The following is a 14,209-nucleotide window of genomic DNA, read 5'->3' on the forward strand; positions in this document are numbered from 1 at the left end:
CCTAGCTCGTAGATCTGTATTGGCAATGAAGAAAGGCATGTTCCGTTGTTTCCACTCGCCCAGAGTCATATGGCCATTTCTTCTTCTCGTAAGGAGTCTTCCTAAAACGGCCTTCCTGGGTGGCTGAAGGGAGGCCCTGGCCACGGGCCAGAAGGAAAGCCCTTCACTGTTTAGTTGGCTATATATGGCATCTGGAAGATGAGGTATTTTCTGGTTTCACTGATTAAGAATTTCAGGAACCTGGTTAGATCTGCTTGGCATTCTGTGTCTTCTGCGTTCTGTTTAATGGTTGTTCTAGATTGTTCACACCCCATGTCAAGTAGAATCTGTGGGGTGGAGCCTAGAGTTGTTATGTTTATCACTGCATGTTTCCATGTCGTTTGGAAATCATCCTTAAGAGTTAAGGGAGCAAAGCCACACAGGAGGAAGGATAGTCTCAGCCAATAACTAAGTGTGGGAAGCCATACTCTGGCCTCAATTCTTATGAATCCAGTTTCAAGACATATGGTAGCATTGGAGATGTGTTTAGGCACTTGTAGGGCTGGTCTCAAAAAATTCAATTGAACAAGTTCTAAGGTAAAGGAAAGGTAAAGGGACCCCTGACCATTAGGTCCAGTCGTGACCAGCTCTGGGGTTGCGGCGCTCATCTCGCTTTACTGGCCGAGGGAGCCGGCATATAGCTTCCGGGTCATGTGGCCAGCATGACTAAGCCACTTCTGGCGAAACCAGAGCAGCGCACAGAAACACCGTTTACCTTCCCTCCGGAGCGGTACCTATTTATCTACTTTGCACCTTGATGTGCTTTTGAACTGCTAGGAGCTGGGACCGAACAACGAGAGCTCACCCCGTCACGGGGATTCGAACTGCCAGCCTTCCGATCGACAAGCCCTAGGCTCTGTGATTTAACCCACAGCGCCACCCGTGTCCCTTGTAGTACCAGTTCTAGTGATGTGCAGTTGGCAGAGGGACCTTGTTGAGCACCATATAAAAGCTGCACCATCTATTTGGCTTCTAACAGTTTGAGGGCTGCAGGTATATCATTTATTTATACATACATACATACATACATACATACATTCCCTGCCCATCTGGCTGGGTCTCTCCAGCCACTCTGGTGTCTGCTCCCTACTAAGTGCATGTGCAATCCTGTGCACTTAAGTTGTAGTAAATCCCATTGGACCTGGTGGGACTTCTCAATAAACATGCATTGAAGTTGTGTCTTTCTTTCTTTCTTTCTTTCTTTCTTTCTTTCTTTCTTTCTTTCTTTCTTTCTTTCACTATGTCCTTCCCTTTCCTCCATAGAGCTCAAAGTACAGTTTGCATCTCACAGCAATCCTATGAGGTAGGTTTGGCTGAGAGAAAGAGATAGTTACTTGCCCAGGGTCACTTGGTGAGCTTTCTAGCTGAGCAGGGCTTTGAACCAGAGTTCCCCCAGTGGCACAGTGTACTTGCCACTGGGGGAACTCTGATAGGTGCTGATACCTGTACTGGGTTTATCATACCCACCTACCTTTTCTTGGAGTTTGGTTTGTAGCAAGATGCCACCATTGAAAATGTCCCACTGTGTCCTGGAACAGTGCTACTTTGGGTCATTGCAAGAAATCTAAAATGGCTCACTACAGATCATTGCGCTGTTGCTTTCTCTAGATGATAGCGAACCTTCCGGTTGGGGGTAACAGATGCCAGGGGCTACGCAGAGGGACACTTTATTGGACGGACCTTCAAATCTGGAGTCAGTCCTGTCTCCAAAGCTAAACCTGGCACCCCAGCACTGCAGCACACTGCCCAATTTCACTGTAAATCTAGTAATTTGAAAACTCTTATCATTTACCCTTCATATGATGAACACTGGTCTTCTGCACATTGTATTAATGGAAGTACAATGGATCCTGTTTTAGTTTTAGGCTGAATGTCAGTAGATTACTAAAATGTACCCACGAAGCTTTTCACCCTGCTTTAAAGTGAGCATAGATACTTACATACACACAAATAGATGAAACTTAAAGCAAAGTGGTCCTCTTCAAAATATACACAATAATGCTGCAGCTTTTCTGGGTTTCTGGCTGTACAGTATATTAGGTAGAAATGGGTTGTAGGAGAATACCAAGTAGTGCAGGGAATTAACAATACAATCTTTTCTTGCAGGAAACCTGAAGATTTGCCTTCTGATTCTGAACCAGCCTTTCAACAAAGGTCATTTTCATCATCTGTGGAACAGAGGTAATAACAACTTTATGCATCTCTCCACTTGCTTATATGCTGCCTGGCTTGAGGTACTTTCTGCCCAGCCATTTCCCATACAGCAGTTTCCATTAGCAAGATCAAATGTTCAGGGTCTGGTGTGAATCCAGGACCTAGACCTCACTGAGGTGGGGAATCTCTTGTCCGGGATGTATTTTTTCCCAGGGTGCAGAAGGGGTTCGCGTGAAGGAATGGCTCTTCATTCAAAAGAAAGGATCTGCACAGGTAACATGAGGAGCATGTCAGGAAGGAGGCTCAGCTAGAGCGCTTCTCCCCATCATCTGGTTTTCCATGGTGAGGAAAGCACTCAGTTATGTGAACCTACACTCTGAAGTGGTATCACTGTGACAAGAACTAGGCCAGAGAAATATTTCCCTTGTCGCCCTGAGTAGCAAGTGAGCTGATTAGGCAAATTCTGCATTTCTTATTCCAGTGGGTTCTTTATGGACTGATAAGTTACAAATGCACTTATGTGATAAAAAGATTCTCAGGAGCTTTTGATTGCTAGTTTTGTAATAAACGATAGTGGATCAATGTTCCATTTATAATTTAGGGAATATGTTTTTCTGAAAGGTCACCAGCAAACTCCGCTGGTTTAATTACAATAGAAAAGAGAGCTTGTAATCTTTATCATCAACACTAGAAGCTGATTTCTCCCCCAATTCCCTGTTGGAGATCTGTATGATTTGAATAAGCAATGTAGAGCTCAGAGTCTTTGGAGATATATGTCATGGGATGCTTGAAGCTATTTCCTCTTTCCATGTGAAAATCAATGCTTGGTAGGAATTCTTGCCTTCAAGAATTCTTACAATATTTCAGAGCTGAGCCCAGAACCTATTTCTAGCAGTCATTTATTGAGTTTCCAATATCAGGACAAAATTGAGAGTAGGGCACAGCAGGATTTTCAGTGAGATTAAAAAAGAAGTTGGCTTGTTGCAAGATCTGTTTATCAGAGCTGTTTATGAGAGCTGTTACAGGCTGGAGACGCTGCATTTACTTAAGAAGATGCCCTGTGCAACTTGGTGGGGCTTACTTTTGAGTAAATGTGTATGATCAGGAAGCATCCCATTCAAATTTTGCCTTAGCCATGAACTCACTAGGTCAGGGTTGGCTCCATTGAGATCTGTGGCTGAGAACCTGCCCTGGCTCCTTATATATCTCTATTACAGAAGCCTAGCCCTCTGAGCTGGGCAGCTGGTTTTCCCTGTCACAGACTCCCTCAGAAGGTGGTGGGCTCTCCTTCCTTGGGGGTTTTTAAGCAGAGGTTGGATGGCCATCTGTCATGGATGCTTTAGCTGAGATTCCTGCATTTCAGGGGGTTGGACTAGATAAGCCTCAGGGTCCCTTCCAACTCTGTGATTCCATGATTCTATGCATATTGAAGAATATGAGTAATATAATGCATAACTTGGCCCTGAATGAGCAAGGGATTGCAGCTCAAGACAATTCAGAAGCACAGTGTTTTTTGTTTGTTATTACATTTCTATCCCACTTTCCTCCAAGGAGCTTAAGGACACATGGGGTTTTCACTCTCCCCACGTTATCCTCGCAACAGCATGGAGGTGGATCCCCTGGTGAGCTTCCTGGCTGAGGGGCTTTGGCCTCCCAGTTTCTAGTACAACACGTGATGACTCTCTTGTTAATTAGCCTCTGTTGCATTTTAATGTGGTGTTGAGGGTATAGTTAGCTCTTATTCTCAGATTTTTCTGGGGGTTTGATAGGCGTTTTGTAGAGTTCTCTGAAAGTGGCTGTGGTGGTGACTTGAAAAACAAGGGACATCTAGTAGATCTCAGAGAGGCTGTAGTAAATGACATGTCATCTCCATCATACGCTAACCATGGTTTTGTCCGCACTTGGCCTGTTTGAGTCATATTACACACAGCAGTCTAAGGACAGGATGTTTGTTTAATTAGTCTTCTGTATTATTTTAAAATGAGGAAAAATGAATAATTAATCATTCCCTTTCTGGTGTTTTGAAGTGCTGACCCCTGCTGATCCTTAGTTCATCGTAACAATTGCAGCAGAGAATTGCTTTGAAGTGTTTGAGAAAGGGGCTAATGAATGATTGCAAGTAGAATTTTTTAAAAAGGAAGACCATTGCAATACTTTTTACTGCTGAAGTGGGACACACATCCTATGAATGTGTGCATTGTTAAAAATGCTTTTGCTGTATGGAAGTGTTTGATAGTAGCCTGTATTCTGCTGCCACCAAGTTTTATTGAAGATATTTGGAACATTCCGCTGAAGTGACTGCTGTTGGAGGGATATTGAGAGGCATCCGTACAAAAACTTGAGACAAATAGAGAATAGAGAAAAATCAACGTACCAACAACAACAATACCCTTCATCTGAGGATCACAGGGTGGTTTACAATATAAAAACATGAAAATACATAACGTAGAAACAAACAAATTTAGAAGGCCATAGATCAGGGGTCCTCAACCTTTTTCAGCTGTGGCCCCCTGCTGAAAAAGTTTCCTGCCCCCTCTCAAAAGTTTAAAATTTATATCAAGAACATCAAGGGGGGGATCAGTGTTCATGGTGCAGATGCTTCTGTACCACACCCAAAAGCAGCCCCACTTGGAGTGCATTGCAGTGATACAATACTGAGGTTACCAACGCATGACTCACAGTGGGGAAGTGATCCCTGCGCAGGAGCGGCTGCAGCTGACATACCAGCTGAAGCTGATGAAAGGCACTCCTGTGCTACAAGGGACAACAGTAGTTCATGGAGCACCACCAAACCATGTACAGTGGTACCTCGGGTTACATACGCTTCAGGTTGCAGACTCCGCTGACCCAGAAATAGTACCTCGGGTTAAGAACTTTGCTTCAGGTTAAGAACAGAAATCGTGCAGCGGCAGCGCAGCGGCAGCAGGAGGCCCCATTAGCTAAAGTGGTGCTTCAGGTTACGAACAGTTTCAGGTTAAGAATGGACCTCGGGAATGAATTGAGTTCTTAATCCGAGGTACCACTGTACCTGCCCCTTCTCAGGGAGGGCAGTCCCATCCAGGACAGGCAATTAGCCTGCCTCCCAGAGCTGAGAACCACTCACCCACTTAGAGGCAGATTGGCAAACTTTGGATTCAGCTAACCATAGTTGGCAAAAATGCTGATGCTAACAGTTGAGGTGGACAAAGGCCCACTGCTCTCTATTTTACTTTTGCTAATTCTAATTCTTTAATTGCATCTTGAAGCACTTTGTTTCCATAGCCAAAATGTCTGGCGGGTCTTCTGCAGTCGCTGGAACCATTGTGAGATAGACTGCATACTTTCAGATGTTCATTTATTCCTGACCTTCAGAAAAGCACAAAATACCTGCATTTATACCGCCACAGCTTGTTGTATAGTGGTTTTATCTGTATCTTTAATAGCTTTTTTGATCATGGATTGCTATTTTATGGCTTTTTTCCTATGCTGTCAACACCAGACTTTTAAGAGGTTTGATTGTTTTATAGCTTTGGTTCTAATAAATGAAGAACTTAATCACGGAATGTTTAAGTAGGCCATAATAGCTGCAACTTTATTGAGCTTATTGATTGATGTAGAACCTTTAGTTTCTGTGCTGCCTCAAGGAAACCTCTCATTAGCGGCTTCTTCTTGTTTCTTTTTCACTCAAGACAGCTGACCACTGCATGTGGAAAGCCTGCTTGCACCAGACACAGTTCCTCCGGTGCTGCTGAACTGGAAAAGGAAGGTGGGACTTCCCCCTTGCTGCTTGGTTCAGCTGCTGACAGGAACACCCATAGGCAATGTAAGGTGCATTTTCGAGTATTCCAATAATATACCCAAGACTTAGCAAAGTAATAGACATGGGAGGAGGGGGAAGGAGCAATGAATGATGAGTCCAACAAAGGGGACGCCGTGGGGAAGGTTACAGCTTGTGAAGAGAGCTTAGCCATGAGTCTGGTTTGGACAACACGCCTAGCTCAGCACGGCGTGGCAGCAGAATGGACCAGGGAAGAGCAAAGGACCCCACATTTGCACAGTCTCACTAAGTCAAGGTTTGGTTTACATGCTGGACAAGCCAAGCCAGTGAGGTGAGTAGGGATGCACAGGGATTTCCTACTGGAGCCGGCATGCCAGCTGACAAGTGTGAGAGAGTCTCAGACGCATCCCAATTTCCGTAATTGGGATAGTATGAATGCACAGGAGAATAAAAGAAGCTGAACCATTGTGAGAAAGCGTAGTTCTCTTCCTAAGACCTGACCAAAGTTTGGGTGGTGCTGGGGAGGCAGGAACAGCTGGGTTCTCCCACAGTTGCGGCAAAGAACCCACCCATTTTTCTGGGAGTGGTCAAGAAATAATACTCCCCTGCCACCCTTTTAAGTTTAAGAGAATTAAGTGTGCCTGCAAATTCAGTCTGGAAAAATGTGCTCCAGGTATCAGAAGTTTGAAAAATACTGATCTAGACTTTGGTATGCTAATGTCTTCAGCCCCGTTGACCTTTTCCTTGGATAGCGGGGAGCAAAAACGGCTCGGCAGGAGACATTAAATAGCTTTTTTTGGTAGTGACTTTTGTAGCAGATTCCCCCATCCCACTTTATTCTTGAAAAACTCCAGCTTTCCGAATCTCTTTAATTTTATTGTCTTCTCTTTACCTTTGTAGAACTGAAAGAGTGAGGCTTTGCCTGTATTTTATCCAGCACTTTTATAGCACCCTGACGCTCCTGGCGCTCACCTTCTGAAATCTTTCCTAGCAGAGGGGTGGGGACAGGAGCTAGAGCCGGATAAAGTGTCGAACTGCGTTTGGCAATTTGGCTGACACAGTTCATCATCTCAAACATGTTCATTGCAAATCCCGCTCTCCCCACTCTGGTAATTTAAATTACAACGCATAATTAACTTGAGGAATTCACTACCACAGAAACGAGGAGATGGCAGATAATTTAGATGGTTTTAAAAAAAGGATTAGACAAGTTCATGGACGAGAGGTCTATCAACAGCTATTAGCCATAATAGCTAATTGGAGCTTCCATGCATGCTCGGTGGCCACAAAACTGATTTACTTTTGAGGAAAGAAACTGAAAGTTGGGTGAGAAGAGGAATGGAATGGAGCATCTTTGATGAGAATATGGAACAGCAATGCTCCACATTGCAACACTTCGTTGCAGGTCCCACTTGTATACTTCTGAATACCAAACCTTGGGGGCATAAAGCATAGTATGACCTTCATACCCTACTTACAAACTTCTCTAGAGACATCTGACTTGAGACTCTTGGAAATAGAATATTTGACTAGCTGAACCTTTGTTTGATTCAGTCAGGCAGGTCCTCTCTTCTTATGCAAATATAGTATGTTTTCTTTGTCCTATGGTGTTGTGTTGTATTGTGTGGTGTTGTCAAAGTTTACGAAAATGACCTGTCTTTCTACATCCTTAAATCACAGTTCATATGTTGCACCTGCAGTTTTGTTACCATTGTCAAGCTACTACTCTTTAGTTGACTTGCATATACAGATGTTCTGATCCTGTGAGAAACTTTGACTAACTGACTTAATCTCATGCAAACATGTAGAACCGCAACATAAAATCATAGAATTGTCGAGTTGGATGGGACCCTGAGGGTCATCTAGTCCAACCCCTTGCAATGCAGGAATCTCAACTAAAGCATCCATGATAGATGAACATCCAACCTCTGCTTAAACACCCCCCCCCCCCGGAAAGAGAGCTCACCTCCTCCTGCGGGGCTCTATTTCACTCCTGAACGACTCCTACTCTCAGAAAGTTCTCTCTGATATTTAGTTGGAATTTCATTTCTTGCAACTTGAAATCATTGATTCGTGTCCTACCCTCCATAGCAGGAGAAAACAAGTTTGTTCCCTCTTCCATGTGACAGCCTTTCAGATATCTGAAGAGGGCTATCATATCTCCTTTCATTGTTCTCTTTTCCAGGCTAAACATACCCAGCTCCTTCAACTGTTCCTCATAAGGCTTAATTTCCAGACCCTTGATTATTGTGGTCACCCTCCTCTGCACACATTCCATCTTGTGAACATCCTTCTTAAATTGTGGTGCCCAGAATTGAACACAGTATTCCAGGTGTGGTCTGGCTAAGGCAGAATAGAGTGGTACTTTTACTTCCCTTGATCTGGACACTATACTTCCGTTGATAAAGCCTAGAATTGCATTAGCCTTTTTTGCTGCTGCATGACACATCACCCATGCTAAGCTTGCGGTCTACTAAGACCCCGAGATCCTTGTCACATGTACTACTGCTAAGCCAGCTGTTCCTCATCTTATATTTGTGCAGCTGGTTCTTCCTGCCTGAGTGCAGAACCTTATATTTGTCCATACTGAAATTCATTTTGGTAGATTTGACCCAGTTCTCCAATCTGATTCATCTTGAATCCTGATTCAAGGCTTACCTGTGTAAATTGAACATAACGTATCTTATCGATCCAGCATGGGACTAACTATTTGGGTGGCGGTAGAAAGCTTTATAGTGACAACTATCCTACAATATACAGTTACAGACTGGGCCCAAAGTTAGTCTTCAGTTGAGCCTAGTGTGGGGCCAGGTCAGTGCTGAGTAGATATGTCAGGGTGGCAGAAAAGCTTCTTTCCACAAGATCTAAAGTATCCTTTGTGCCTACTACATGACAGTCACTAACACTTGCTTACAAAAGAAGTGAGATAAGCAGCCCTTGTATGTGCTTTCCATTTGGCATGGAAGTAGTAACAATAGGAGTTTCTGCCTTTTCCAGATCTTCTGGGGTTGCCTGTGATAGTTCAGTTAACTGTATTTCACACTATGGTTCCTGCTGTCTCCATTAACCTGGCACTTTCCAGCAGGCATATTCATCTTTCCAGCAAAACATTTGTATGATAAAGTACCCAACTATAAAAGTATTTTTTTTGGGGGGGGGGGTGTGATATTTACCGTAACTTTTTGGAAAGTACAACAGAGCCTGTCCATATAAATATTGTCTGTCAGGAGAAAGAACTTGAAAATGTTTCACATATTGGAAGTTATTTCCTGGAAGTTGTTTACAAAAATAAAAATCCATTTTAAAACAATTAAAATTTAAATCAAACATACTTTTCAGTTGGAAAAAGGCAGAGTTATCTGGTAAAATACCCCTTTGTTTGTTTTGACATGACTTGGCTTTAGAAGATGGAACGTTAGAGCACTTAAAAATGAGCTGCTGATTTTCATTTCCCTTTATGAAGTGCAGCTCTTCAAAGATGTACAGAGAGAGAAAAAGGAACTTTCTTAAAGTTGGACAGACTCTCAGGCACAAGCTGCACATTCCCCCTCTGCTTCTCCCAGGCAAATTGGAGTTGGGAGGGAGCAATTTATAGCCCAGAAGCCTTGGGAGGAAAGTGCTGATGTCTTCCCTTGCCCAGCTTCTCACCACCTGCCCTTCGCCCATAACACAGTCCAAACCTGCATTTTCATTGCATGCACAGGGCTCCAACCTGTAGCCAAGAGAAGGTCGTGTGGAGAGGGCAAGCTGCAAGAAGAAGCCAGCAAAGAGATGAAGGGTGGAGGGCTTGCCTTCTTCTTCTTCTGAGTTTATCCCTCCCAGTTCCATTTAACACAGAAGAAACAGCAGCCAGTTTTCAAAGATAAAAGCCTGGGATGGAACTTGTAGTTCCACCTCTAAAGGCATCATTTTCCAGGATTCAGATGGGACAGACTGGCATGTTTTTGGTGTAGGCATTCCAGCTTTGGGGCACAGGGATTTCATTAGATTTTCCACAGCCAGAAGTCAGAGACTCTGAGGACTAAACCTCATGCTGGGAATTCACCTAATAAGAAACTACTAGGTTAAAGGTAAAGGACCCCTGGACAGTTATGTCCAGTCAAAGGCGACTATGGGGTTGCGGCACTCATCTCGTTTTCAGGCCTAGGGAGCCGGCGTTTGTCCACAGACAGCATTCTGGGTCATGTGGCCAGCAGGACTAGACCACTTCTGGCACAACGGAATACAGTGACGGAAACCAGAGTGCACGGAAATGCCGTTTACCTTCCTGCTGCAGCAGTACCTTTTTATCTACTTGCACTGGCGTGCTTTTGAACTGCTAGGTTGGCAGGAGCTGGGGCAGAGCAATGGGAGCTCAGCCCGTCACAGGGATTCAAACTGGTGACCTTCTGAATAGCAAGCCCAGGAGGCTCAGTGGTTTAGACCACAGCGCCACCCACTCCCTAATAAACTTGCCTTTACCTTAATAAACTACTACGGACTTTGGAACTGAGTCACAGAGTTCTTTTCCGTTCTGGGGTTCTAGATCTTGTTGCCTGTTAACTGAGTAAAGTTTCCTGTACCAAGCAGCTCATCCGGTGAAGTGGATAGAAAGCCTTGTACTGGTGAAGCTTTAACATTGTTCTGCCTCATTGTTTTTATTAATCTTAGGCAAATTTCTCTTATCTAGATAGGGAACATATTTTATCTTTTTGAGTTATGACATTTCTAAACTGAAAGATCTGGCTGTGAGTGGGTCACCATTTTTCAGCCATATAGTTTTTGAAATATAAGCCAATATGTCTGCCCCTTTTTCATAGCTTACTTAAAAGCAAATGGGCAAATATATAGAATGCCGTTTCTGCTTTATTCTTACTGTCTGTGCAGAAAAAAGGCATAAAGATGTATTTTCCCTTTTATCTGCTCAACCTGACATCAAACCTAAGTATGTTCTCATTAGTGTTCAGCTGTCATGTACAGAAGATGAACTTATAAACTTCATTCTGTGCATACAGACAGTAATGATTTCAGCATCATTCCTCATTCAAGCAGAGCAATTCAGGCTTTGGGACTGCTTGTGCATCATCATATCGTCCAAGGGGAGCACCATGAACCTCCGTAGCAGCATGATGCCAGCAAGGTAGCATCTCATTTACCCAGACTCCAGCTCCCTCTCCCTGTCCCCCAAGCTGTGACATGTGGGAACTTTGGTAGGGGAGGGGGGGTACCCTTGCAAGAACCAAAAGCCAGTGTCCCCCTTCTCCATTGTTAACTATGTTAGGATAATCCAAGGAAATTGGAATTCTGAAGGCTGGTTGGGATTACTTGTGTGTCACAAATACCACTACCTTATGCAAGGAAGTAAGCAGCATTCAGCAGTAGATCTGTGACCCCTAAGGTCAGCATGAAGATCCCAGTTGAGCTGCTTGCATTTATTTCAGGACAAGTAACTAACCATAGCATCACATCTTTCTCACTTTTGTCTGCCTTTCTCACTCATGAATCTTGTTCACCTACAACTTTTGCAAGTTGTGAACCCTCAATATTTGCATGTGAACTTTCCCCCTTCCTGTTTTGTTTCCCACAGTTCTGCTGGACTCCTACAGCACAAGCCTCAGTACTCCATATAGGGCAAAAATTCTACCTATCTTTATCTCCATGTTATGATGAACTGTTTTAAACTCATGGTCAAGGCAATGTGGCCTATGTTTTTGCCTTATGTTGAACTAAACACCTTTACCATTCTGTAATGTTGCATATTTAATACTCAGTGTTGATTATGTAATATATTTAATATTTCTCCCTGTATAATAAATATGTAAGAATGACATCACACAACTCCCACTGGTGGATTTGTAGTGTCTCATCACAATCCTGAATTTGCATGATAGGGAAGCAAAAGTCAAGGCATGTTGCGCCAACGGCAGTGACTAGAGGCATGAGAGCTAGAAGGGAGAGCTACTGAGAGGGAAGAAGTGGTAACTTAAAACAGCAGAAGTTTGAGTAAAGCATGGTTGGAGTGAAACCAAGAAGAAAAGGCCAGTTTAAAACCACAATAGAAGTTTGAGTCAACAGGGATGGTAACTTTAGTGTTAATCAGTTGCCTCCAGTAAAGATTCCCAGAGTCAATTCCCAACTCTGAGAACCCATGTGAAAGGTATGGGTTCATATGTATTGGAACATAAAAGCAGATTTGGTGACAGAAGGTTCTGTGCTCTCCCCCCCCCCCCATCCCACCCACAGACCAGCATAGTGATCCTTCTGGAATTTGTCCACGGAAGCAACTTTCCAGTCAAAATTATTTGATTTCACTGTTTTTATTTGTTTAAGGTATTGACCAAAGTCCCAAAAGTGCATTTAAAAATGATGTTTAAATCTTTCATCAAAGTGTTTTGTGAATTCATATGAAGTTGGTGTATAAAGGAACCCACATTTGTGGATTGGTAGATAAAATAATTCATTTCAAGAAGATATAAGCATCTTCATAAATCTAATATGCAAAATGCTTGTATACATTTTCCTGCAGTATACAAGTGTTGGAATCTGTTTTGATTCATAAACTGAAAGCTGATGCAGCGCTACCATCATGCTAAGATACGAGTGTCTCCGAAGAGAACTGTAGATTTCTTACTGATATGGGTCACTGAGCACCATACAAGTTTATGCTTATGCTTCAACAAAGTTTGTGGATATTTGGGGGGCGATTAGAGGCCACCTGCTTGTTGCACTGGTACGTGAACCTGTACAGCTGTCTATTCTTCGTGTTGCCTCCTTATTTTGAAGCACAGTTTGTTAAGCCAGAAATCAGGAATGGCCGCTTATCCGGTACAGAGGTGAGCAGCACTTGCGACCTGGTGCGGCGCTTCCCCCTCCTTCAGAAGCCATATGCCTGCCTGGTTCCCACCAATCTGTGGCAGCCTTGGGGGCGGGACAGTCGGACTTGCACTGGAGGAGGCTTCACTCTGATCTGCTCCAAGAGAACAAAAGGGGCCAGTGCTGCTCTCGGCCCCAGAGCATTACCCACCCAGCCCACCTCTCTTCTTGTTTTCTTGCAGACTAACATTTTCTTTCCAGGCACGCGGACATTGCTATGGCCATACAATGGTTGCTGTCTTCAGGGCCGGGAAGGAATTTCTCCTGCTCTGCAGGTTTGGCCTTCCCCATAGCAATTGTCACAACTTTGGCGGTTTAGGCTTTGGGAGGAATCCTTTAGTCTAACATCTGAAGAAGGGGTGAAGTGGTGACTCGCCTGCTTCCTGCAGCGGTGACAGTAGGGTCCCCCTTAGAGGGGTCATGAGGGGAGTCTCTGTCCTCAAGCACATAGTGGGGGGCCATAGAGCTCCCCACACCGATGCAGTGAGGGACCAGCTGTGTTTTGCATTGGTCCCATCTTCCCTAACTGACCCTGCCATGCCTCAGACCCTCAGCAGGGGGCTGGGAGGGATACGCTCCCAATGCCAAGGCTTACCTGCATCTGAATTTCAATAAAGTTGTGGCCAGTTTAACCCCAAATACATGTTGTTGTGCCTTGTAGTTCTATAAATCATTGAATGTGTCAGGACGAATAGAAGTTATTAATATTGCAGTTGTTGTATAAGGGATTATTATTATGACAGGAATGTAATTGAGACTAATAAAATTTTGGAATGCAGAAATAAAGAAAATCTTTCCTTCCTGGTTACTCAGAGATCATGGATAATCGAGCATGTAGCTCATATGCAAGCCTGGCTTTCCGTGCAGCTCTTTCATAGATGACACCAGAATTGCCTTCTGATCCAGCCTCCCAGTCATAGACCAAATGGAGCAAACAGCAAGCAGACCTAGTCATAGACCAAATGGAGCAAACAGCAAGCAGACCTAGTGGTGGGAGGAAAAAATCCTTAAATAAGAGACACGGGGGAATGACTAATGGACTTCAATGTCTGTACACTAATGCACAAAGCATGGGAAATAAACAAGATGAGCTTGAGCTCTTGGTACAGCAAACTAAATATGACATAATAGGCATCACTGAAACCTGGTGGGATAAGTCCCACGATTGGAATGTAAAAATGGAGGGATACAATCTATTTCAGAGAAACAGACCAGACAAGAAAGGAGGAGGAGTGGCGTTATATGTCAGGGATGTGTATACCTGTGAAGAGATCCAAGATTTAGAACCTCAAAGCCAAAGTGAGAGCATTTGGGTCAAAATTAAGGGAGAGAAGAATAACAGTGACCTCATTGTGGGAGTTTACTATAGATCCCCAAGCCAAACGGAGGACATAGATGATGCCTTCC

General features: G+C 43.8%; 1 protein-coding gene across 10 annotated transcripts in view; it reads left to right on the top strand.

Annotated features, from left to right (window-relative positions):
* TPK1 (thiamin pyrophosphokinase 1) overlaps window positions 1-14,209 on the top strand; it is a 217,401-nt gene that overhangs the window by 32,925 nt on the left and 170,267 nt on the right. For 9 of the 10 annotated variants that reach the window (XR_014503866.1, XR_014503867.1, XM_083407135.1 and 6 more), the window contains exon 3: window positions 2,146-2,220. The exons of the other annotated variant lie outside the window; for it this stretch is intronic. Coding sequence is in view for 7 of the 9 variants with exons in the window: in XM_083407135.1 (XP_083263261.1) it covers window positions 2,146-2,220 (75 nt within the window). In the remaining 2 variants the exon portion in view is untranslated. The remainder of the gene's footprint in view (window positions 1-2,145; window positions 2,221-14,209) is intronic. 10 annotated transcript variants of the gene reach the window in all.

The sequence above is a fragment of the Podarcis tiliguerta genome, assembly GCF_965153285.1.
Source record: "Podarcis tiliguerta genome assembly, chromosome: 12".
NCBI lineage: Eukaryota > Metazoa > Chordata > Lepidosauria > Squamata > Lacertidae > Podarcis > Podarcis tiliguerta.